Genomic DNA, 23306 nt, shown 5'->3' on the forward strand with positions numbered 1-23306 from the left:
CCTAAAAATGTCAAGCAAAAAGGGTCTATGATGTCACAAAAGCAACTTAGGATTCACAAAAGTGAACCCCTCAAAAATTGGGACCATCGCGAGCAAAAGTGAATAGCCCTTCGCAAAAGCGAGGGACTGGCCAGGGGGACCCTTGGCGATTGCAAGAAGGTCTTCGCTAATGCAACCATCACGATCGTGAAGACCCCTTCGCGAATGTGGGATCTACAGACACAAGAAAACACTGCCAACTAAAAAATCATCGAAAGGACCCTTGGGATTTGTTTGGAACCCCGCACACACAAACTATATATGCAAAATGACTATACTCGATGTTAAAGACTCAATGAAACCATCAAACCACGAATGTGAGGTATTCTTGACCCACATAAAAAAAAGTTACAAGAACTAATCATAACGCCTGATAAGCAAGAACAAGCTAGAAACTTCTAAAGTAATCAAGACCTCACTTAGGCTTAAAATAATCCTCCAAATACAATAGCACTCTTGGAATTCTTATCCGAGCATACGAACCTTGAATGTTGACCAAAGTCAATCCAAAGACTAAAATCTTAAAGATTTCCAACTTAGGACCTCAAATTCTCAAAAAAACTACGTATCTAAAACCGACAACTTCTGTAGACCAATTTCCACCCTCCGGGATTGATGGAATAGATGTAATTCTTTTTCGACACTCGAAACTCCAAAAGAAACCGAAGACCACTTTTTAAAAACTTTAGCATTTCAAAACCCAAAAGCTTTCAAATTCACAACTTCCACTCAAAGTTCGAAACCAACTTTCAAAACACAATCAGAAATGACTCTAGATCGATATTGGGAGGGGTAGAATGATAATATTACAAAATTTTCCAAAAATGACCTCTGGGTCATTACATTATCCACGACTAAAACCATGTTCATCCTCGAACAAAATGTAAAGGAAAGTATATGAAGCCTAGAAAAATGAGGATATCTGGCAGGCATTTCTTATTATATCTCCCAAGTCGCCTAATCATTTGATTGTAGTTCTCTTGCCATTGGAACGAACATGAGCCTTCACTACTTGAAGCACTTGCACCACTAAAATGAGGTCTTACTTATTTAAAAACTTTACTGGGGACGACTCCTAATCACAAATATCTAACCCTTGCAGAGCGTTCTTTTTCTAAAATCTTACCAACAACATCATTTGGCGAAATTTGAAACTTGTCCATGGTACTTTGGCTCAAAGTTAGCTCATTTTTTTTCCTATACACACAAAATCAATGCCACAAATAAACAAGCAGTAATACATTTCTTTTTCTCTACTTTGATAAATTCTATAATGCCATTATTTCTACACCAAAATATTTTCTTTTTTACTTTCAGACATCTGTTGCATCTGTTATTTTTATTTTATGGAAAAGGAAGACATACTGCATCTGTCTGCAGTAACATTCAAATCACATTCGTGGATAAAAAAAATAACAGAAGAAGTTTCTCATGTCAACATAATACTTATCTTAGGATGTTGGTTTTTTTAAGTGAGAATGAATAACTTATCTTAGGATGTTGTTTAGAATGGAATGACTTATTTTGGTTGACATGACTGATGGCTCTTTCCATTTGAGAAGAGCCTACTAATCTTGTCATTTTGGCTTGGTAAAAAACTAGGAAAGAACATAAATTGACATGGAGAAATATATGTTAATGATATTGAAATCACCTTAGTAAATACATAAAGCTAAAAACTACTTATATGTATGTGCCTATACATTCCATGTACACTTAAGAACATGAGTAGTTACAGGAATGTTTGTGATTGAAAAGAACGCAGAAGCAGAGAAAAGAGATTTTGTGAAGTCCTTTGATTGCAACAGAACAGGTACAGTAATGGCCTGTTATGTAGGCCTTCAACTAACTAATATCATCTAAAAATAAGCAACTAAAAAGAGAGTTTATAAACATGCCCGCTAACTCCACCCTATCAACTAGAAAACAGCAAACAACTTAATGCTAAATAACTGAACAACGTTACTTTTTTACTAGCTAAAAACTAGGAACCAAATCGACTATTTTGAAGCACTAATCAACACTCTCCCTTGCTTCAAAGCTTTTCATTCCCATCTTTAATCTGAAGTACTCATCTTTTCCAACTGAAAGTGCTTTGGTTAGAATGTCAGCAACTTTCTCATTTGTACCACAATGCTTCAACATAATACTTACACTTGCTACCAGATCTCGGATGCAATAGTACCGAATATCAATATGCTTTGTCCGGTTGTGAAATGCCGGATTTTTCGTCATTGCAATTGTTGCTTTGTTGTCACATAAAATCTTGGTTCCAGCAGCTTGCTCCTGAAATACATCAGCAAGCAATCTCTTTAGCCAAACCGCTTGACAAGATGATGCAGTGACAACAATATATTCTACTTCGGATGACGACAAGGCCACAATTTCTTTCTTCTTTAAACTCAAGATATAACAACTGAACCAAGAGAGAATGCATATGCGGAAGTACGTTTTCTATCATCCAGACAACCTGCCCAATCACTATCAATGAAACCAAACAATCTAAAATCTGATATTTTAGAATACCAAATTCATAAATCATTAGTTCCGGCAACATATCATAAAATCTGCTTTACTGCCCCAAAATGATGCTTTTTTGGGTTATGCATGAATATGGAAACCGTGCTAATAGGAAATGCTATGTCGGGCCGTGTGTGCAACAAATAATTCAGATCACCGACTATACTTCTAAAGCAATGAGCATCCGTCAAATCTGTACCATCATCATATATGAGCTTCTCATTTACATTCATAGGTGTATAAGCTATCTTACAACCCAACATGTTAAATCTCCTAAGAAGATCAGTTGCATATTTTCTTTGCGAGACAAAAATACCATCTAAACTTTGGTTAATCTCAAGACCAAGAAAATAGTGCAAAAATCCTAAGTCTGTCATTTCAAAATATTTCGTCATGAAAGACTTAGATTCAGCAATAAGAGATTCACAAAATCCCATATAAATAATATCATCTACATAAAGGCACATCACCAAGAAATCAGTTTTACCTCGCATCTTTACATAGAGAGTTGGCTAATTTTTGCTTCAAATCCATTCTTGTGGAGATAAAAGTTGATCTTGCTAAACCATGCTCGCGGGGCTTGCTTTTGCCTATATAGGCCTTTTCAGCCTATACACATTACTTTCTTGTCCGCTCACAACAAAACCTTCAGGTTGAACAACATAAACTACTTCCTCCAAGTCTCCATTTCATAAGGCAGACTTGACATCAAATTTGTAAACTGGCCAAGAGAGTTGAGCAGCAAGAGCTAAGAGAGTTCTCACTGTTTCAAAGCGTGCTACGGGAGAGAATGTTTCATCAAAATCAACTCCTTGCTGTTGTGCATATCCTTTTGCAACAAGTCGAGCTTTGTGCTTCTAAATAGATCCATATGCATTGTACTTTGTGCGATATAGCCATTTCAGGCAAATGACATTCTTACCATCTGGTAAGTTAACCAATTTCCATGTTTCATTCTTTTCGACATCGTTCATCTCTTCAATCATTGCTGCCATCTTGTTTTTCAAAGCCTTCTCCATAATATATAGAATCTAAACAAGAAGAGAAAATTGAAAAGAAGTATCTATGTTATTAGAGTATCTCAGATTTGTTTTTTTGTCACTTGTTGATCTTCTTAGTGGACTTGGCTCTGCTGAAGATTCTTCAACAATTTCAGATGTTACTAGAGACAAATGTTCAGCTACATGTGACTTGGGTGCATCATTAGGAATTAAGGAATTTTTTTATGCTGAAATATTTCTTTCATTCCAAGCCCAATTACCTATTTCATTGAATCTAACATCCCTGCTTATGATAACTTTGTCACTCATCGGGTTATACAACTTATATGCTTTGGATTGAGGACTATAGCCCACAAAAATGCATTTTTTTTCTTTCACATCAAGTTTGCAAGGAGATGGAGAAGTATCCAAAACATATGCTAAACAACCAAAAAAATTTAGATGGCTTAGCCATGGCTTTCTGCCCTTCTAGGTGTCATAAGGGGTTCGATTCATGACTGCCTTTGTTGGTGAGATATTGAGAAGATACATTGTTGTTGCTACTACTTCTGCCCAAAATTTCTTTGGAAGTTCTGCTTCTTCCATCATGCTTCAAGCCATTTCCACCACAATTTGATTCTTTCGTTCGGCCACTCCATTTTGCTCCGGCGTACGTGGTGCTGTCAACTCCTTGTGAATATCATTTTTCGCACAAAAATCATCAAATTCTTTAGAAGTAAATTCACCACCTCTATTCGAACGGAGAGCCTTTAAAGAGCATACACTCTGCTTCTCTACTAATGTCTTGAATTCCTTAAAATTCTCAAAACTTTCAGATTTGAACTTCAAGAAATAAACCCAACTCATTTGGCATAATCATCGGTAAATAACAAAAAATATCGACTTCTCCCTAAGGATTCGATACTCATGGGACTACAAACATCAGTGTCCATAAATTCAAGACAACTTGAATCCCTCCAAGCCTTGCTTACGGGAAATGAGACTTTACTTTGGTTCACTTAGACACACCCTTCTCAGAAATTAAGACCATCAATTTTAGGCAGCCCAACAACCATATTCTTTTGACCCAACAACTTCAGCCCTTTAACAGTCAAATGTCCATACCATAGATTACATAAACTAGTATCACTAGTTTTCACAATTAAAGAACAATTTTTCACACTAGAGACTTCTAAAGGGAACAATTTTTCACACTAGCTTATGGGCTTTGAGTACTAAGGTATGATAGTCTTCATAAGGGATCCATAGAGTTCCTAAATTCCTCAATTTTGAAGTTAGGGTTTTCTTCTATGTTATGGATTCCTTTCAATATTGATTTATTGGATTGTTTTATGCAGTATTAAGCATGAATTGAGATAATTTCATTATTTTAAGATGAATCCTCATGAACCCATGCATGCCCCATGTTTTCTATGCTATGATGATAATGTGGGCTTTTAGCCATGAAAGAAGAAGTTTTATGAATCTATGCATGTTCTTTATCAAAGTGATGAAAATGATGTAAGATGCTTTGAGAGGAAAGCTTATATGTTGTTGTTGTTGATGTGAAAGAATTTCTCACATAATACTCAATACATGCATGTGAAAGGATTTTCTCACATAAGGATTCTTAAGAGTTGAAAGGTTTTCTTAACTAACTTAGAATAAAGTTTAGGAGCTATTCTATAGAAAGTTAACTTGGATTGGTGATTTGAAGTGCCTTCCATGAAATATAAGTCAATTAAAGAATTATCACTATTCCTTGGGATTTATGCTTAGCACTGGAGGACATTGAAATGGAAGCTCTCCCGTAGCTTGAGGTCGGATTTCTAGTAGCAATCCTTTTATCCCTTACCTATGTGCAACCATAGGATCATTGTGTTAGATAGACATGATTATCTTAGATAGACAATAGCTAGTGGATCCACAAAATCTAGAAGTTAATGTTCTTGCCTTTGCAAGTGAGAACACCCTTTTTCGGTGTGGGGCAGACACCGGATTCCATGTTATATCTCACATGATCTCTAAGTTAGTTAAGGCTAATTACCACACTAAAGATGAACTAATGTTGCTTAAAGAAGTATTTTTCCAAATGTTCAAAAGAGAAGTTTTACTTGCATTTGACCATGACTATTATGATGTTTTCTAACCCTTTTTTTATTGTTTTAACTTGGTCTTTGCATGAACATGAAAAGGTCCTTTTTAGCATGATTTATATCTCTATGCATTGTTATCATACTTGGTACATATTTGTACTAACTCATACTCTTGCCTCATTGTTTTCTCCAATGTAGGGTCCGAAGTTACAGTTTCTCATCCATGTGGCTAGGAGTCACCTTGATCGCCCTTAGTAGTGGTGAGTCCTCATGTTTAGAGGATAGGAACTTTATCGCTTTCAGTTTTACTTTCAGATATTGTACGTAATGTCAGGGTTACGTCCCGATCACTCTTGATGTAATAGAGGGCTGTTGAGACTATCTAGACTTCCTCTTCATTTTGTAAACTCTTTTAATATGAAATATTATTTTAAATCTCTCGATATTTCTATAATATATGTTACGCATGCTAAGTGGATTGTGTAGGGCCTCTTGGGGTCTTATACGCCCTGTTACTCCTAGGGTGTACCTTGGGGCGTGACACATAGAAGCAATCAAGTCCAGGAATGTTGCAAACTGTTCACATAAGAACTGCTAGCATTCTAAACAATTCATCCTTTGATGAGTCAAAAGTGTCGACACCATCACTCCACAACTCATTCAACTCCTTTATAAGGGGTTGGAGGTATACATATATGTTATTTCGTGGTGCACGTGGACTTGGAATAATCATTTAGAGGATGAAATTTGGTTGCTTCATATACAACCAAGGAAGAAGGTTGAACGGAATCAAAATCACATGCAAAATTATATAACTAGTACTCATTGTCCCAGAAGGATTGAAACCATCACTAACTAGGCCTAATCGGACATTTCGAGGATCACAAGAAAATTTAGGAAAATTTGTATCAAACTTCTTCCATTCCTCACCAACTCTAGGAAGTCGTAGGGTTCCATATTTGTTATCATCCTCTGCATGCCATCTCATATGCTCTACAATCTTAGAACACATGAACAATCTTTGTAATCTTGGTTTTAATGGAAAGTATTGCAAAAAATTTGCAGATTTTTTCTTTTGCTTCTTACTTCTGGTATGTGTATGATCTGCATTTCTCTTTTTCTCGGGCTTCCATCGACAAGTCTTACAATACTTATATGTATGGGCATTAACAGAGGCAAACCTAGAATTTTAATACTACGGGTGCACCAATATTATGAGTTGATAAAAGAAATAAAATGTGGTTTATGCTTGAATCGAACCGCGGTCGCATGGGTGATCACGTACGCTTGTATCAACAATACTAACTGTGTTTTATACTTTTTATGAGGGCACTCTTGTTATATTTTAGTTTCTTCTAGTTTTTCAGAATAGATATACTTATAAATACATGATTTTTTTCTGAAGTTAGCAGGTGCACGTGCACCCCCACCTTTACATGTGGGTCCGCCTCTGGGCATTAACATCATCTTCCCAATAAAACATGCAATCATTTGGACAAGTATCTATTTTGATATAATCATCAAGACGCAACTTATTGATGGTTTTCTTTGTCTCATAAAAAGAACCATGGATCTTTTCAAATTTAAATGCATCCCTAAGTAGATCTAGGATCATAATCATTCCCTTGTAACTTCATCCAGACAAACACTTGACGCGCTAAAGCTTTAACAAAAATTCCAACTTTTAGTACTTGGAGCCTTCATACCATTCTAAACTTCTATCTTTAAGCAACTCAAATAAATCATTCTTATTTAAAGCAGGTGTATCATGTAATGTTTCTTCTTCTTCCACCATTGGTGATGGACCTACGTCAACACCCTCATGCCTTAAGCCCCTGAATGTTTCAATAACCAATAATTCTATTGGATTTTGAACAGGTGGTGTAGTCAGAGTGGTCTCTATGTTTCTCGAATTAGGCAAGACATTCATTTCTCCATGCATAACCCAAGTGACAATTCTATGGGGCTTGTTGATAAAATGTCAAAACACTATATTTCTAGTTTTCCACTTTCCGAAACCACATTTAGGACATGGACATCTTCATTTATCTCCTACAGCTCCATTGTTAAATGCAAAATCTAGAAATTGATTCAAACGAAGAAAATACTCCAATGTGTTTCTTGGCATTCCAATCCAAGATTTATCCATTGAAAAATTAGATTAATGTGCAAAAATATCACCTATAATCTTTCATGAGGAACAAAATGAGTGTCTATTAGCATCACTTGATGAGAATAAAAAAAAATCTAACAGAGAACATAAAATCAAAGAATTCATTAAAAAAAAACTCACACTTGATGCCAAATCCTCCTTGTTAATGATGAGACAGTCTTATAAATGTACAAAATCATATCCAAAACAAGTTCGTAATACCAAAAATCTCAAATCATTATCACCATTGTCATTATTTGATTTATTCTTGGAACGTACCAACTGCTATATGATGTCCAAATTACTACATCGTGTATTTAGTTATTTCTTAAAAATCTCTCAAGAATAATGTCTCTTCACCGAAAGTGATAGGGAGGGGAAAAATTACTTTGAAGGCTCTGAATAACAGAGAACACTACAAAGGGAACGCCATATATTAGACTACACCGATAAAAGGATAGAAAGAATTACATCTGATTTTCAGCCTTCCAAAATAACATTACTATCATGCACGTTTAAAGGAAGCTACTAGAGAATCTAAGCAAATAAAATTTACTTTCTATAACATTCATGTAATAGATGATAAAGATTGTTAAATCCAAGCTCTATTCTACTGTCACTTTAGGACCACCATAAGTAAATTAGATTCCTTTAAAAGCGTTTTCAAGAATAAGATGATAAAGATTGTTAAATAATTTAAGTTCCCTACATTTGGAAATCAAGAATAGCTTATGTGACAAAGAATGTAAATAACTAAGATACCTTGCCTAGGAACTCCAATATTCTATAATTTGGGCTTGAAATGATTATGTAAGACTTACCATCCCGAATGAAACTTGAAAAATTGGTCAATCACAAGAAATCATTTTAAGCTCCAATTGGATAAAAAGAACTCTCAAACAGGATCTATAATGATATTGAATTGATCTATAGTACCATTTACAGTATCCCCAAATGGCTAGCGTCAATTATGTAACATTTTCTACAAAAACATTAACTAAAGCAAAGGCTCTAAATATATGAGTATTGAGGTATCCCATCCCTATTCTTATTGCATTAGAGACTAGTCTTGGTTAACAGTTGCAGAACAAAAGAAATTAAAGACAAAATCCAAACTCACACATGCTTGATTCAAGATTTAATGAGCTACTCTATGATGTTTTAAGCTTGTATCATTTTTTGAATTGTTCTTTTCCATGTATGATGACATGTTTACTAATATGACTTGGGATTTAACTTAGCAAAGAGAAAACTTGAGGTGAAGGCTCAATTAGGGTAGTCTCTAGTAGCAACTTTAGTTCTAAACTATGTGCCCCATAGGATTATTTTAAATGACCTAGCTAGTGGATCCACAAATATCATATGAATCATGATGCGAAGTTCTACCTTGACAAGTAGACACTCCTTTCTCGATGTGGGAGTTATATCAAATTCAATGGTATAACTCACACGGTTTATTGCCAGTTAAAGCTAATACCCCACAAAAGTTACTTTCAAAGGTTTTTATGAAGTTTTCCTTATGTTTTAAGATATATTAACCATGTTCATGATTTACGATTGTTCTTTGGAAATGGCTTTCTATGTTTAGCTTGGTCATGCATATCATGTTTTTGATTACGTCCTCTTATGATCATGTTTTACGTTTTATGTATATCCCTCATAATTGGTACATTCTATGTACTAATGCATACTTGTTCCTACATTGTTTCACTAAAATAGGATCCGACGATCTCCCTTATCCTCCTCGTCGCTAGGTTCTTGATCACTTGAAGTTAGAAGAGTTTGTGAGTCCTCATGTTCCGAGGACAATGTCACTTTTATCTTGCTTTCTTATGTCTTTAGTTTTCCGGATGTTGTACGTGGTGTACGGTTACGTCCCGACCACTTCTTGGCATATTAGAATGACTTGTTAAGACTACGTTTAGACTTCTACTTTTATGTCAAATTCCTTCATTAAATGAGATTATTTTCCTCTTGTCTAATATGTTGTATTGCATGTATGTCAATTGGCTTGTGTAGGGCGTCTCGGGGTCTTATACACCATGTCACATCTAGGGTGTACTTTGGGTCATGAAAGTATAGTTCAACTAAGAGGAGAATACATCAAAGGAGATAGAACAAAAGATATGAACAAAAGATATTTCACCTAAATTCTTTTTCACTCACGATCTTCAAACGAAGGGTGAAATAGATGTTCAACAAATTCGTTTTAGTGATAATTTAGAAGATATATTCACCAAGGCATTACCAACTTCAACCTTTGAGAAGCAGAGAAATAAGATCGTAATGTGTCATATTCAAAATATTAAGTGATGTTTTGATCAGGAGGAGTAAATACGCGCTGCACTTTTTTTCCTTAACCAAGGTTTTATCCCACTAGATTTTCTTGGTAAGATTTTTAATAAGGCAGCAAATAATACGTATTACTACAGTTTCTTTCACTATTATTTTTCTTTTATATGAACATCCATGGGGGAGTGTTGTAAAATGGATGCACATTAAGATATTATGTGTTGGAAGATAAATATACACACAATATGTTAAGTGTTGTATACTAATTAACCATATGATATACTTGGTGACCAAAGTATATACATGGCAAATAGATATCCATGTATTACACTTGATGTCCAAGTATATACACATATATATACCCCTCATTTTGTAGAAAAGAGAGAAGCAGAAAAAGTGAATATAAAATATTTTACCTACTATTCTCTCATTAATCTTTCTTGTTATCTTAGCATTAATACTTATTTTATAACATATTGATTGTTTTTATAGGGAATATAATTCATTTTGTAATTGTTCAAAGAGAATGAATATACATAATTTAACTCCTTTGAAAATCTACTATTCTTTCCTTTCCAGATAACATATTTTAAGTGTTGGTCAAAGTCCATATCATTTTAATGTAAGAAAATATATTATTTGTAGTTCAAATCTACTATATATATATATATATATATATATATATATATATATATATACTAGTTTTGACGCACGTGTGTTGCACGTGAATATCAAACCATGCATTACATTAATAATAATGTGAATATTATTAAATTAAAATATTATGTAAACAATTATAAAATGAATGATAAAGTATAAGTTCCTATGAATAGTGGATGTAAGCTTTCTTATGATTACTACTAAAAGTTAGTCACTTTTAAAATATTTTAGTTACACATCCTCTAAAATATGCTTTCTTCTCCCTCCCCCCTAGTGCATTAATTTGTTATTATTGTATTGTTGGAATTCTTACTTTTAATATAATATAATATAAATAAATATTGATGTAAAATATAAAAGATATACTAAATTTGATATTTTTAGTTTGAGTATTATATTAATTATCATTCATGTTAGGGAATGTTTAAATTTCATTGAACTTTGAGATTGTCAACGTCTGAAAATCAAACGTGAGTTTTTAAGAATAGAAGAATAAAAAACATAAAAAAATCATAGTTTAAAAATGTGAAGAAACCCCTTCATATATAGTTAACAAAGGGTAGTATGAGAATGTGCATATTGTTTCTATCATAAAAGTCACAACCATTTGAAAATGTCACAACTCATCGGAAAAATCAAAACTCTTTGGAAAAGTCGTAACCATTCAATGTGAAATGGTGTCTTCTTTTAATATAATATAATATAATATAACATAAATAAATAAGTAAATATATAAAATATAGATGATATACTAAATTGGATGTTCTAAGAATAAGAACAATGAAAAACTTCAAAAAAAAAAAAGTTTAAAAATTTGAGAAAACCCCTCTTTTTATAGCCAAGAAAGGATAGTGCATAAAAAAATTCTTATTGTTTTAAAAAAAGTGTCACAACCCTTTAGAAAAGTCACAACACTTCAAAAAGGTCACAACTCATCGGAAAAGTCATAACTGTTTGGAAATGTCACAACCTTCAGAAAAGTCACAACTCTTCGGAAAAGTCGCAACCCTATAGAAAGTCACAACCCTTCAAAAAGGTCACAACTCTTCAAAAAAGTTATAACTCTTTGGAAATGTCACAACCCTTCAATGTGAAAAGGTGTTTATTGTGCCTTATCAGATAACTCACAATCCTTCAGAAAAGTTACAACTTTTTGGAAATGTCATAACTCATCGAAAAAGTCACAATTCTATCAAAAAGTTACAACCCTTCGGAAAAGTCACTACCCATCAATATTAAAAGGTGTCAGCTTTTAATATGATATAGAACAAACAAATAAATATAATATAAAAATACAACATATTTACTATAATGGGTGTTTTAAGTTTGGGGTATTATAGTAATTTAACATTCAAGTTAGGGAGTTCATACTTTTAAAGTAGTACTAGTTTCACGGCACGTGCGTTGCACGTGTGTATCGTATATATAGTATACAATGTTGTAAAATAGAATTAATATTACTATATTAAAGTTTTTTTTAGTAAATAATTACTCCCTCTGTCCCATTTTATGTGGCACCATTTCCTTTTTGGTCAGTCCCAAAAAGAATGTTACATTTCCTTATATGGTAAGTTTATAAAGGTACAATTCCTCTTTTATCCTTGTTGGTCCCACTTAATCTTAAAATAATACTCCAATACATTTATGAGGAGAGAGAAAAAAGAGTCTACTTTTTAAAGGGTAATTTGGTAAACATTTCAAAGTCTTCATTATTTCTTAAACTCCGTGTCAGGTCAAATATTGCCACATAAAATGGGACGGAGGGAGTATAATTTAAAGAACATAGGACAAGTGCTTTAAATGATTAATACAAATAGTCATAGAGTTACTTGTATTTTGAGATCAAAATGACCAGATATCATTGAAACATTTTAAAATACATCCGAAGTTTAAATATGGGGAGAACGTCATATTTCTTTAGTAGTATTATTTTTTGCTTCACTCAATTTTGTAAACAAATCTAACCAATAAAATTTTAAGAAAAATATCAATACAAAATATGTCACCAATAGTCTTTCCTCTTGAGGTTATGAACATAAATGATGGACACCATTTAAGTAAGACTATCATAGAGAGGTAATTCTACAATTAAAAAAAGTACTTTATTGTTATAACGAATGATGTTTAAATTGAGGTTTGAGTGTATGTCAATATTTAGCTTGACCAATTCTTTGTTTTAGTTATACATATATATTTCAGTAGCATAATTTAATTTTAATATATGAACAACACTACCTTTGGTGAAAAATATTTCATTTCTTTAAGTTTCTACCTTATCTTTGTAGAATTGTGGTGATCTTCTCCTTTTTTCTGCCGCATACATATCATATAGTTGTTGTCTAATGAAAGTATCTAGTATCTTATAGAAGTTGTATCATGATATATAATATTAAACTTTTTAAATAATAAAAATTAATAGATGAATAAAATTTATAGTATTGTTTATAGAATCTTTAATTTGATTTAAGATTATTTTATGATCAATCACTATTTTCTTATCTATTTTTATATAGCTTGCAAGGAGTGTATCTTGTGACATAACATTTTCTCAAATTAAAATGAACCAAAAAAAAAAAAAAAACCAGGAAATTCATACCTAAAAAATTCCATACTCAATATAAATATTAAAAGAAAAAATATATGGAACAATACATAGTCAATGAAGAAGGAAGACGAAAATATTTAATCATGCTATATTCACTATAGCGTTTCATTTGATTAAAATCTTTTGCTACCAACACTTTACTTTCTCCGTTCATTTTTACTTACATATCTATTAAAACATAATTCTTGTCATGACTATATTATCATATTATAAGTAAAAGTGAAAATCTATTTTTTAAATAGTGAAATTAACATCAAATTTAATGATTCAATAGACTATATTGATGTCCGTTGTTTTAGCAAAATTAGAAAGAAACTCCTTCAATTGAGGGTAAAAAAAAAATAAAAAAATAAAGAAGAAATATCTTACCCAAATCATGTGACTTTTTTCATATTTGTTTATTATTATTGTCTTTCCCACAACTTTTCGTCATTGTTAACTCATGAAAATCGTAAGAAAAAATATGAGTGGAAATTTATGAATGATTTGCTACAATTTGTTCACCAACTCTTTCTAATGTGGTACCTCGAATTTTGTTGAACTTTTGAACTTAATCAACTTATGCAAATAACTTTGAGACTTTTTAAGAAGAACAAGAGTAAAAAAATTTTAAAAAAAAACATAGTTTAAAAGTGAGAGGAAGCTCCTCTATTTATAGCTACCAAATAGTAGTATGAATAGGTGCTAATTGTGCCTTATCAGAAAAGTTACAACCTTTAGAAAAAGTCACTGCTCATCAAAAAAGTCACAATTTTTTGCAAAAGTCACAACTCATCGGAAAAGGCACAACCCTTTGGAAAAGTCACAACCCTTTGAAAAAATCACAACCCCTCAGAAAAGTCACAACTCATCGAAAATGTCAAAACCCGTCAAAAAAGTCACAACCCTTTGGAAAAGTCACAACCCTTTGAAAAAATCACAACCCCTCAGAAAAGTCACAACTCATCGAAAATGTCAAAACCCGTCAAAAAAGTCACAACCCTTTGGAAAAGTCACAACTCTTTGAAAAAATCACAACTCTTTAATATGAAAGGGTATCTACTTTTAATATAATACAAATAATTAAATTAATAAATTAAATAAATTAAATATTTTTAATTGGGGGCATTATAGTAATTTAACATTCAATTTAGAAGTTCATGCTTTTAAGGTAGTATATATATATATATGCGCGCGTATGAAAGTAGTTCAAATCACGTTTGGCAAGGCCAGCCCAGCATATCAATCCCTTTGCCAACAATTCATGGTCTCAATTTAAGTGCAAGAAGTGGTAGACATATCTCAAAGCAAAGAATAAATTGGAGTCAAATTTTGATCCTTTTTGCAGTTATGGCAAGAAAATCTACTATGGGAAAAATTGAATTTACAGATTAACTCCTTTTTTATCCTTTTTGTTGTTGGTCAAAGAGAATTGAATTTACATATCAACACCTACCAGTATAATATATATATAAGTGCAAGAAGTGGTAGACATATCTCAAAGCAAATCAAAGAATTAGAAAAATAATTCCTAATACCAATGGAGAAGTTCTTCCATATTCACCTAGTGATTCCAATTATTTTGTCATATTTGCTAGTAGTTTTGGGCAATGAAAAATCTTTTTCACCACTTAACTCAAGTTACATCATGGAAGCTAGAAAAAGATTTATGTCTATTGATCCAACTAAGATTCCAGATCCTCCAATGCCATCCTATACTTTTGCACTTTACAATCGCGGTTTATTTGAAAAGTCAAAGTTCAAAGACTATGACTCATTACTTGAAAATAGGCTTGCTCGTTCTCAAGCTAGAGCGAAGAATTTGGCTATGATTCTCGAGAACAGTAACATGATTGGTGAGAATGGAACTCGGACAAGGCCACAAGGAGCACATAAGAGTAAAAGGGACAACGGAAATGTTCCGAAAACAACAAGTCTACAATTCGCAGATGGTGAGTATGTAGCATCTTTTATTCTTGGTACTGATCAACAAACTACAAGGCACTTGCTAATAGACACAGGCAGTGATTTAGTTTGGTGGCAATGTGGGCCATGTGCAGAAAATAAGTGTTATGAACAAAAAACTGAACCTTTATATGATTTATTTAAGTCAAAAACATATCGAAAACTCGATTGTGTTGCAGAAAGTAGAAATTGTGTATTCAAGTCCAAGGTTATTGACTGTATTCCGCAAGGTAATACGTGTATCTATGATTACAAATACGGGGATGGATCAAGAACAAGAGGTTGGATTGCAAAAGATGTGATTACTTTTGTTTTAGACCAAAATCAGGTAAGCATTCTTTTTGGATGTGGCAGAGATCAAACGAGTGGATCAGCTTTTAGTCGTGAATTTTCTGGAATTGCTGGCCTCGGACGAAGAGTAAATGTAGGTGGATATTCTTTACAATCGCAATTTAAGGCGGATATAATGGCCTTATGTCTACCGGAGTTTTACTCCACAAAAACATCTACAATTAGCTTCCACACAACACCATTTAAGAAAAAAAACATCAGCAAGACTATTACCAAGTTCCAGATTGCCTACATATTATTTCATCAACCTTTTTAAAGTTTTTATTAACAATAAGGAAGTCCCATGGTTCCCATCACTGTCGCGGAATTTTGGAAATGACATGACCGGTAGTTGCTTCGTGGATACAGGAGTAACTGTCACCAGTTTCCCTCAAGATTTTTATACAGTATTCCGTGATACATTCAGAAAGGAAGTAAATATTCCTGTGTATGATGCTCCACTTGGAAATTTTGACACTTGCTATATGGTGGATCCAGGTGTGGTACCAACTTTCCCCGTTGTGAAGATGTACTTCGGTCAACAAAACCCAGAAAATTTGTTGTTACTAGAACAAAAACGAGTCGTGGTTCATGAGAGGGGGCTATTCTGTATGGCTTTTACGAAATGGGACCAACCCCTCGCAATTATAGGAAGTTATCAACTCCAAGGTATAGGATTAACTTTTGATACAGCAACAGAAACTTTGTCTTTTGAATTAGATGCATGTAGTTAATTGATTAACTACAAAATTGCTATATTTTGCAATCTAAAGTTGTACCCAAATCTACTATTTTTTTTTATTCTTTATTTTTTTGCAAGGCAAAATGGGGAAAGGGATTACAACGTGGGTAATTGAACCCTCAACACCAAGGTGAAAGTTCAGAGTAGCCAACCAATTAAGCTACTACAATTCCCCTATTACGAGTTTATTGTCATCTTTTTTTGAATAGTATTGTTGATTCACACAACTAAAAATGGGGAAACCCGTCTGAATTTGGCTCATCTGTAATCGAGCACAAATGCACAAGACACCAATGTTGTTATTACTCAAATATGGAAGACCCTAGAAAAGACGATTGCAAGAAGACACTAGAAAGAATGACGTGTTCTTGGTCAAGCTTATGTCGAACTCGTACCCCAGCTTCTAGACCACATGCAACTGTATTTCAGGGTCCCCTGTTTGGTCATAGAATTGAGCAATCACAGAAACAGTCCGATATATTTGTTACATTTTGTTGGCCTCTCGATCACCATTGCCTTTGTTCTCCTTTGGATTATCAATGAAGCGTCTTCTTAATTGACAAAAAAGATGATTACCGAGTAAAATGAAAAGCGACCAACTGTCACAAAGCCATAAACAAACAGAACACGAAGGTTCCATACGCATTCTAAAACATATGGTATCACAAAGTCCTGGATTATTTACACAAATTCCCAGTTGAAAAAATGTGACACTGGCCATTCAATATGTTGTTGGCTACACAAAATGTACTGAGCCGAGGTAAGGAGCCACTTTCAGGTAGGAATCGGACCTTCTAGATTATGGTTGTCTAATTTGAGGAATCATACAAGTCCGATATACCAGTGATTTTTTAGGAGTGGCTAGGCATGCTGAACCTTCAAGAACTTTACCTAATCATACCTGATGTTATCTTAATTTAAAGAATGTAGATGCATTATTAGACTTGTAAGGAAATCAATTTTTTGGTTCCGTGCCACCGTGAGTTTTAAGGTATTTTAATCTAGCTTACAACAGGATGAATTCAAGATTACCGGAAAGCTTGGGAGCCTTCAATATCTCATAGAACTCATGTATCGAGTAATATTGATTAATCTTTCTCTAGAACATAATAAATTAGATTCGCAAAATGTTTGCACTAAAATTCTTAGATTTGTGCTATAACAATCTTAGTGCTAAAATTGCAAAGTCATTAGAAGTGATCCGCACCCCCTTTCTTTTTCTTTGTTTAGTGGAGATCTACTCTGATGCCTACTGGAGATAGGCTCCTATCTATGCTAGCATTATTCACTGCGCTTTATTTAAAGCAGTGTGCGTCATCCAGGGTGATAAAAAAGTTCTTGTGTATCTCAAATACCTTAACTTCTCATTCAATAAACTTAGTGGAGGAATTCCCACTGGTGGCCCTTTCACAAATGTAACAAGTCAATCTTTCGTGTCCGATGATGCACTCTATAGTGACTTCCCGTTTAACATAAAACAACACTAACCAAATCAACAAACAACTCAAGAAGAACAAGAGTTCTTATAGGGTTATATATTTTGTTAGGGAATGGATCACTCCTCACGTTGTTGGATATGTGGTGTTAAAATTGAGAAACATAAAGAATAATACAAATCAAGAAGATGTGTCTCTTGTAAAAAGGCACGAAAGAATTTCCTATTATGAACTTGAATAGGCAAAAAGAAGGATTGAGTTAAAGCAACTTGCTTGGTAATGAGAGTTTCAACATGGTCTACAAAGGGACACTTAAGGATGGTATCCTATTCGCACCAAAGTTTTTCAATGTGCAATTGGAGGGAGAATTCAAAAGGCTTGACACGAAATGTGAAATACTCCGCAACCTCCGCCATAAAAATCTGATCAAAGTCATTACTAGCTACTCCAACCTTGACTTCAAGGCCCTAGTGTTGGAATACATACCCAATCGGACGCTTGATAAATGATTATACCCTAAAAAAAAAATCTTGAATATATTGCATATATTAGATCTAATGACAGATATTTCATCTGCAATGGATTGTCCTTGCTTCTACACTTGTGTAGGTTATGAGCTAAGATCATTGTGATTACTCCTCTTCTTCGTCCGAGGATTATTATGGAGAGTTTGTGAAGTAGCTGCTAGTTATCTCAGCGGACAGATCTTGCTCTTTTATTATGTTCTTGTTCTATTCTAGAAACAAAGACATTCAGATGTGTACTTCTTAAATATAATGTAATACTTAGAGGCTTGTACAATGACAACCAAATTTTGGGGATTATAATTGAGTTATGTTATATTATTCGTATTATTGAGGTTATGATAATATTTCATTTTGTTTACTTTCACATTTATCCTTTACTAGTATATGTACCCGCGCGTTGAGCGATTAGATGATAGATGTAACCATAAATCTTGATTTATTTTCAAATTTTACTTATTATAAGATAATATTATAAATTTTATTTGAAAGAATGCCTAACATTTAGCACATTGATATGTTATAATACAATTTTTATGTGAATAAATCAATATAAGCTTAGTTTATCCTCTAAATTTGACAATATACTTTTTTTTAACATTATTTAATTTATTTATTTATAACATTATTCAAAATTATAAATACTTTCACCCTATTCATATTATCCTCTCGTCAGAATAATGAAGATATAATAAAATTTAATCATCAAATTAAGATACTATATGATTAAGAAAAATCATATGATTATGATAACGCTTACATAAAACTAAGAAGTTTTAATCACTTGAATATCAAATTATAGGCATGTTATTCAAAATTTTAAATTATGTCTTTCAATTTCTCTAAAAGTCATATATCAAGTATATAATATTTTAAAAATTTATATAATTATATGTAATATTTTAGCACAATATAATTCTTACGTTGAATGATATTTTCAACTGTAAACCCACTTCTAAAAATTAGTGGGTACCATCAAAATAATGTTACTTGGTATTTATTTTTTTAACTCCACAAAGTCTTTGAGATAAAAGTAAATAACATATCAAACTTATTTCTTCTTACTTAAATAAAAAAAAAATGAATGAAGAATCAGTTCACATGAAAGCAGTTCTATCACTCAAATTATAAAAAATAATTTCGGATAAAAAAAATTAAGAAACAAGGCATATGGGTACATGACTACTACACTTTATATTTATTTTTTTAGAGATCTTTACTTAGTTATTTAAAACAACCATAATTATATATTTCATGATTTTTAAAATTTAATTTAAGATAATTACTAATAAAATAAAAGGTTATCAACACAACTTTTCATTGATTATAGAACAGTATAAATAGTGAAGGAATAACGAAGAGTTATGAAACTGTTTTTTTTCATTAATATTCATTTATATAAACTAATAAAAGGACTTTATAACAAATAAGCATAAAACAATATTAATTTAACTTGTCAAAAGCAAACTATAAATATCAACTGTTAATAAACAGTTTAAAGTGTTTGAATTTTTTTAGTAATTTGTATATATATATAGAAAATAATTAAAAAATTTCATAACTCCCACAAAACGTAGTTGAATACGTACTGAAATTTGAATTTTTTTTAAAAACTGTAAAACGTTAAAGTAATAGTAAAAAAATGATATTTAGTATCTTTCAGTTCCTTTTTTAGTGTTTGCAATCTTTATTTTTATTTTAAAATTTTAAATTAATTTTATAATTTATATAAAAAAAATTATGGTGTTAACACGTGACACTAAGGGTGTTCACGGTTTGGATAAAAACCGATCCAAATTGAAAAATTGAACCAAACCGATTAAATAAATCGATTTTTATTTAGGTTAGGTGTGGTTTGGTTTTAGATTTTTAAAAACCGATAGTATATAGGTTGGTTATGGTTTTGTTCGGAAAAAACCGAAGATATAACCAAACCGAACCGACAAATTATATACATATATTTTATTAATAGACATACCTAATATATTATTTTTATAAACAATTTTAAAGATCTTATATGTGTTTTCATCAAAATTTATTTATAATTTACTTATGAAAGAAAAAATGCCCAAGGTGAGAATATTTATCTTATTGGTTTTATGTATATGAGTGTGTCTATGACAATTCTTTATAAGATTGAAAATCTCACTTTCTCTTTCTTCTAGGTCAAAATAATGAATTTTGAAGCGTTATTCATAGTAAATTCAATTATTGAAAGTTCTATAATGTCAGTCATTCTAATTATTTTCGTTTTAAATGGATTGCTGTCAATTTTTTCACGTTTTGAATGAATTGTTTCTTTTATTTTTGTCTATGGCTAATAACCGAATAACCAAACCAAATCGAACCAAAACCGATAACAACCAAACCGATAAATATATATTATATTTGGTTTGGTTTGGTTTTGATAATTTTAAAACCGATTAAGTTGGTTTGGTTTTGATTTTGATCAATAACCGATCCAAACCGACCCGTGAACAGCCCTACGTGACACTATTTACTTTCCTATTATATATAAATAGATGACTATTATCTGCATTTGATTTTCTATAAATAAGGAGGAGTTGTGGAGAGATAATTAAAAATTTTCAGATTAAAAATATGATAACTTCCTACAGAAAAAAGGAAACACACATAGTTAACTAAGTACTAAATTTGAATCTTAAAAAACTGTAAAAAAAAAAACTAAAGTAATAGTAAAAATTTAATATTTAGTATCTTTCAGTTCTTTTTCTCTTTTCTTTTACGGAAAAGGGCCAAAAATACCCCTAAACTATTCGAAAAGGTTTAAAAATACCTTTCATTCACCTATTGGGTTAAAAATACCCCTCAGTCCACTTTCTTGGTCTAATATTACCCTTAAAAGGAAAAAACTTACCTGCACAAGGTGTATACACCAAACTAATGCAATTTCCATTATTATGTAATTTAATGAAGTAAAACACATGTTAATTAATTATGGTTAAGTAAAATGAACTATAAATTTAAACACATGGCATGCATGTATTGGTTTGGTGTATACACTCTGTGCGGGTAAGTTTTACCCCCCTTAAAACTAACAACCTTTTATTTTTTTAATTTTTATTATTATTAATTATTACATGGCATCATTCTATTGGATAAATTTAAATTCCAACCTACAAAAAAAATTTCTACCCATCTAACCCATATCCATATTTTTTTAATCCAAACTCAATTAAAAGATTCATCAAAATTAAAAGATTTGATCATCTCTTCTCTCCCATTCAAACGTAATAACTTATTTTCTTTCTCATCACCATATACAACCTCAATCAATGGTAATTAAAATAATGCATATGTTCATATCATTGGTCAACCAAGAACTAGCGAATTTAATACCAATTAGAACTAAAAAGCTCTTATTGATTGTGTTTAAATTTGGTCAATGCCGCCATTAAAATAAGGTCTAATAAATCTTTTTAGTGTAACACCACTATGAAAAAATGATTTTTTTTTTATGAATGGTGTGAACCAAAAGGAAGAAATGAGAAGACCCAATTCAGGTTACCTCAATGCCACCATGAAAACACAATAAAGAACGACTTTTTTTTAGTGCAACTCCACCATTGAAAAATTGAATCTTTTGAAAAGGGTGTGAACCAAAAGGAAGAAAGAAACAAGACCCAAGGAAGGTTACCTCAATGCCACCGTATAAAAACACAATCAAGATGTCATGACCCAAGGGTACCCCCTAGACGTAACAAGGCACATCGAACCCTGAAAGGCTCCATGTAAGCCACTTAGCATATCATAACATAAACATAGAACAATAAAGAGTAAAAATGCATTTCAAGTCCAAAATTTTCATAAAGGAAAGCGGAAGTCTAGACTTGTCTCAATTAGCCATCTATTACAATACTTGAATAAAAATAGGGCCACAACCCATACAACATAATCCGAAAGTCAAATACAAGAATGAAACTACTAAAGTAAAATATCCGTCCTCGAATAATGATGACTCACCAACAAGCAAGGAGAAATTATCAAATCCAAGCTCTAGCCACAATGGGGACCACCTTGAGAACCGGACCCTACACTTGGGGAAAATATGGGTTAGTACATAAATGCACTAAGTATGATAGTCATGCATAAAATCATGAAAACATGCTAAAAGGGACATTTTAGTTGAACGCATGCAATTTACTAAGTTAAAGCATCATATTGAAGATAAGGGAAAAGCATAAGTCATAAGCATAACCAACTCATAGATCATCATATCTTAAGAGGAAAACATCATACATACCCTCAAAGCATACTTGTGCAATGCATGAATAAGATTCCATAATCTCACCCATACTAAATAAAGCTTCTTGAGTAACTATAGTTCATAATTCATATTCTTGTTCATACTATCAAAAAGGGGAATAAGCCTTAACCGGCATAGACCATGTGAGCTTATCATTAAATCCGGTGTCTACCCCACACCGAAAAGGGGTTGTCCTACTTCCCTAAGGTAGAACCATACTCTTAGCTTAGGTGGATACACTAGCTAACAACCTATGTGGGCATATAGTTTATGGGATAAGGAGATTTCTTCTAGAAACGTTGTCTCAACTAAGGTATAAGGTTTCCATCTCATAAGATAAATACTTCGGGAACACAGACTCAACTAAGGTAGAAGGAACCCATTTGGAAAGCCGGACTCAACTAGTGTAAAAGCTTTCATTGGGAAGCCGGACTCAACTATCGTATAAGCTTCCATGTCATATACATATCCACTCGGTGCTAAGCATTAATTCCCATAGATTACATATTAAGTCTTGACTTAAGTTCATACACATGGAAGAATAACTTGACACTCAATCCATTCATACTATAGCTCATAGATTAAATAGGTGAGAATAGCCTTTCAACCTTAGAATCATCATATTTGAGAACACATTTCACATCATATCATATTCATACATAAGTGTGTACATGAGGATAACCTCCAACAACGCCACAACTAGATCATAATCATATTCA

At 32.4% G+C, this 23306-nt stretch overlaps 2 protein-coding genes across 2 annotated transcripts in view; one reads left to right on the forward strand and one right to left on the reverse strand.

Moving 5' to 3' along the window:
• The window catches only part of LOC125835590 (protein TIFY 10A-like), a 713864-nt gene that overhangs the window by 332296 nt on the left and 358262 nt on the right, over nucleotides 1-23306 (reverse strand). The gene's annotated exons all lie outside the window — the stretch shown is intronic.
• Nucleotides 14972-16352, forward strand: LOC125835602 (aspartyl protease family protein 2-like). Its single transcript, XM_049514718.1, has 2 exons — nucleotides 14972-15706; nucleotides 15915-16352. The coding sequence occupies exons 1-2, from the start codon at nucleotides 14972-14974 to the stop codon at nucleotides 16350-16352; spliced, it is 1173 nt and encodes a 390-aa protein (XP_049370675.1).

Source organism: Solanum verrucosum, unplaced genomic scaffold, assembly GCF_900185275.1.
Source record: "Solanum verrucosum unplaced genomic scaffold, falcon-dt-bn FXZP01000040.1, whole genome shotgun sequence".
Lineage (NCBI taxonomy): Eukaryota > Viridiplantae > Streptophyta > Magnoliopsida > Solanales > Solanaceae > Solanum > Solanum verrucosum.